We start from the raw sequence: 4325 nt of genomic DNA, 5'->3' as shown, positions 1-4325 counted from the left end.
AAATTGTGTCACACTCTAAGAAAGATCCAATTTTTTCTTTGATAAGAGACTTCGGCGAGTATGTGTGATGGTTTTTTTTATAGAAAGCTGATGCAAATTCTTCGTGCTGTTCGAATATTAAGATATCACACATCCTCTTTCTTCCACCTGTTCTTTGAGCTGTTTGTTTTGTCGTTTCAGTAACTCAAGCTCTTCCATTTGTTTTTTATCTTTTGCTTCTAATGCTTCTATCAATTCATTAAATTTCTTGGTATTACCGTCAATTACTCGTTGTACTTCCGCCTTCAGTCTTGTATTGTGTTCTTCATTCGCTGTTGAAAGTTGCGATTTCCTCTCTTGTTCCATATCACGAAATCTGCTCTCCATATCCTTTTGTTGTTGTTCCGTTTTCTGTAAGAGTTCCTTATACTGTCTATCCTTTTCTGCTAAGTGTTTTGCTTGCTTTTCTTTCTCCTCTTTCTCTTGTTTCATAATTTTGTATTGTTCTTGATTCTTGTCGATTTATTTTATTTTTTCTTTCATTTTAAGAATTTGTTGGTCGGCATTTTCTCTTTCTCTTTGCACCTGTTTCTGATGTTCTTTATTACTAGAAACTTGTTCTGATAATTTTTTATTTTCTTCCCTCATGGAATCTATTTCGTGTTTAAATTTGGACTGTATTAGTTCAATCTCTTTCCTTTTTTGTTGTGCCTTTTCCTCCTCCAATTCTTTTACTTTCCTTTGTAAGGTAGCCTCAGCTTCCCTATATAACTCATTTGTGTAATAATTTCCCCCGTTTTCCTTTATGATTTTATCGACAAGCTCAATAAAATGTTTAACCTGAACCTTTTTTTTCTTCTCAGGTGCTGTATTATCAAATGCAATATATCGACCTTTACAACGTTGAATGAAATTTTTCAGTTGTGGCGCGGTTTCTATGTATTTTTCAATTGACTTTTTGCCTCTTTCTAGGTCATCAAGTCTGGTAAAAACAATGCATGCAAATCTTCCCATCCCATCACCAAAGAGTTCAAAGAGACGATTAAACGAATCAAATTCTTCGCTTGTGAACCTAGTTATCGGCATCACAAGGAGAAACGCATGTGGACCTGGTATTGACATGTTTATACATCTTGTTATCTCTTCTGATACCTCATCAGAAGGAATATTTGTATCAAATAAACCTGGCGTATCTACAACAATAACCTTACGTTCTGCTTGTTTGCATTCTGCTCTTTCACAATAACGAGTGACTGACCCTGCTGATATTGTTGACTCAAAATAGTTGGCCTTTTCCATGATTGTATTTCCGGTTGCGCTTTTCCCTGATCCAGTCTTTCCAACCATGACTAATCTGATTTCGTTTTTTTCTCGTCCTCCTGAAAATAATGTTATCATATATACATATATGTATTCACATTACTTGGGCATTACTAAGACATATGCTGTTACAATATGAATTGCACTAATATTATATACTAGTATTTGTTTCATTGTATTAATTTGTGTGTTATTAGTTGTATGCTAAGTAGTTAATCATTTTGCATCTAGTTCTGAAGGCAACAGAACAAGACATATATATAGCGTTATATAGATTTCCTTTACAATGATAGCTTTTGGTAAAACAAAAGTATACATGACAAAGAAGATTAACATCAAAGATGCAAGAAGATGAAATTATTTCATAACTTGAAAACACTGCTGCTGTTATCACATTACGAGTGGTCGTCATGCAACTCATTGTTAACACATTGACAGAAGTAAATCAGCTAAAATATATATGTCTTCCAACTGACTCTTTTCATTTATAAAAAATGCATTACACCACCGCAGATATTTGTCAATGGGTCTTTCAGGAAACTAATTTCGAATGCAGGTGCTATAAGATTTCTTTTGAAAATAAGATATCAATACATTGGATAATATACAGTACAGTTGTATGTTTTCTTATCTAAATAGTATGGAAGGTGCAATGACAAAGATTTGAAATAATTTTTACGAAACAACATTGACATTTAAAGAGGTTATAAAAGATTTTCGAACGACCCAGCTGAAGAATACTATTTCATAGTAACTAAAATTGTTATCTAATTATTATTTAAATCAGAATTGAAGACATGCATACACAAAGATTAATTTGTGCCACGTCCCGACTATGTTAAACAACGTTTTTGACCTTAACCTTAGCAGCAATGTTGTGTTTTTAATAAAAACACCTTCTAGTAGTTGTGAATAATATTTTCAGAAAGTTTCATTACCAAACTACTAAAAAAAGAAAACTAATTATAGATTCCAAGATAGAAATTTTGTACGCCTGTCGTGCGTTTTGTCTGCAAAAGACTCACCAGTGACGCTCGAATCAAAAGCTAAGAAAGCAAAATAAAGAACGAAGTTGAAGAGCATTGAGGACGCAAAAGTTCTAAAGGTTTTACTAAATACAGCTATACATGGTAATCTATTCCAAGAGTTAGAGAATAGAAAGAATTTGTGACGAATGAACTTACAGACGTATCAGCTTAACACTATAGGCATTTCGCCGCTCAATTGGCGGGGCCTGAATGATAATAAGAATACAAGTAATAATAAAAATATTGAAAAACATTATATTTAAGTACAGAATATTATAATATAGTTTTCTATAGAGTAACTATTGAATTTGGAAAGTTAGGCGTCTGGCGAACACAATTTTTATCTTTGTATTTCTGATGAGTTCATTCAGAAAATTTATGAACTACTCCTAAAGTTTCTAGAACACAACTGTTGAGAGTTTTTTTTACATCAACTTTCCATTAAATACTTCGGGCTCTTAAACAGTATAGGTTATACATTAAATCAACTGTTCATAACAATTTAGAATTTCCGACAGGCTAGCAAGCAGAATTTGTAAACAATACGACATTATGTATTCACTTAAATACCCTTTTCCTCATTTCATAAAAAATGATATCGCCTGAATAAAACAGTTCATGGCAATACATGACATCACTAATGATTATATAAATTGAAGATGGTTTTCTAACCATGAATATAAACTGTATGATATTACCATATAGTGTTGCCATCTTTACTGCATCTTCTTCCTTGCGAGTCCTTGTTTCTACAGTTACAGGAAATTGTTAAACTTTTTTTGCAAAAGTTCTTTGATAAATTATCATAAGTCTTTATTTTTGTATTTTGAAATTAACTATGGATGAAAAACGTACTATTGCCTGATAATCATAACATGTGCTAACAATTAACCAAACTTTTGGAATCCAAGATTCTATCTAGGTTTAAGCAATACAATGTATTACTGATATCTTTTGATTATTTTGATGCTAGTATTATAATGTAAAAAAAAAAAAAACAGAATATAGTTGTGCTTAGAACGGAGTTTGCGAAAAAGTAGGTTCATTTAAAGTCCGATTGTGGACTATGTCTTCAACTTTGACTACTACATGGATGATTTTTTTAGGGCAGATGAGGTGGTGTTTAGGGGGTTAGGGGGAGGTTCGTGTTTTTCAATCTTTAGTTTTGTGTTGTTCTTTATATACTGTTGTTTGTTTTATGGTCGGTTTAGTATTCTACCATGGCGTTGTCAGTTTGTAATCGACATATTAGTTTGAATATCTCTCTCGTATCTTCCGCCTCTGCTTTATATGATATATACTACGACCAGCTTTTAAGCTAAACAAATGGGTAGCCCATTTGTTATTAAATTTTTATAATAAGTAGTTTTTAATCAATGGATTTATATTTATATCACACATTAACCATTGGTTGATGAATTGTGCCTTAATGTTTTATTGAAATGCTTCAACGAAATATGTACATACAGATCGACAGGTTCAATTGATATCGATCGTCTTTCAAGAACGAAAAATCTGAATTGTAAATTTGGATCAGAAGATGATGATATTAACAAAAATGCATTGTTATAGTAATATACCGTCAGGTGTAGGAAGTGGAGGTCTAAGTGGCAGTCCCTTATAAAGTGCTCTGTTCTCTTCCGGTTCATACATTGATGATGTACACGTCCCGTAAAAGTCTGAAACTGTTAATTTTGTTTTTTCATAATTTGCTCAAATACTTTTAAAGATATCATAAGGACTTGTTTAACTGTAAATTGAATGTTGGTGTTATCAGCTAGATAAAGAACCAGAAAAGCCACCTGAGATACTTTTAGTAAGACATAAATGATTTATTTCATAATTGTATTCCTATTGGTCTCCGTATTATTCGTTCATAATATTTTAATTTGGGCATCAAAGGGTAATTGCCTATACTTTGAAAATATTGTTATTTGGTAGAAGGAAACATCTTTAGTTTGGAGAACAAACACATGTGCAGTTTGCAAACCTATCGAA

At 32.2% G+C, this 4325-nt stretch overlaps 1 protein-coding gene across 1 annotated transcript; it reads right to left on the bottom strand.

Annotated features, from left to right (window-relative positions):
* Positions 1–374: 374 nt before the first annotated feature.
* LOC127731825 (GTPase IMAP family member 9-like) lies at positions 375–3980 on the bottom strand. The gene is made up of 3 exons (XM_052240665.1): positions 3908–3980; positions 3026–3076; positions 375–1358 (listed from the first exon to the last, which is right to left on the bottom strand). Exons 1-3 carry the CDS (start codon positions 3978–3980, stop codon positions 502–504), a joined length of 981 nt encoding a protein of 326 aa, XP_052096625.1. The 3' UTR covers positions 375–501.
* Between the last annotated feature and the right edge of the window lie 345 nt (positions 3981–4325).

Source organism: Mytilus californianus, unplaced genomic scaffold, assembly GCF_021869535.1.
Source record: "Mytilus californianus isolate M0D057914Y unplaced genomic scaffold, xbMytCali1.0.p SCAF_20, whole genome shotgun sequence".
NCBI classification, from domain to species: Eukaryota; Metazoa; Mollusca; class Bivalvia; order Mytilida; family Mytilidae; genus Mytilus; species Mytilus californianus.
This window is presented reverse-complemented; position numbering and strand designations above follow the sequence as displayed.

What these genes read in the sequence shown, in the direction of transcription:
- LOC127731825 (XM_052240665.1), bottom strand. Translation starts at nt 3,980, where the DNA reads ATGTATGAACCGGAAGAGAACAGAGCACTTTATAAGGGACTGCCACTT. An exon ending in TCCACTTCCTACACCTGACG is followed by an intron (nt 3,077 to 3,907) that starts GTATATTACTAT and finishes CTGTAACTGTAG; the next exon opens with AAACAAGGACTCGCAAGGAA. An exon ending in AAAGATGGCAACACTATATG is followed by an intron (nt 1,359 to 3,025) that starts GTAATATCATAC and finishes CATTATTTTCAG; the next exon opens with GAGGACGAGAAAAAAACGAA.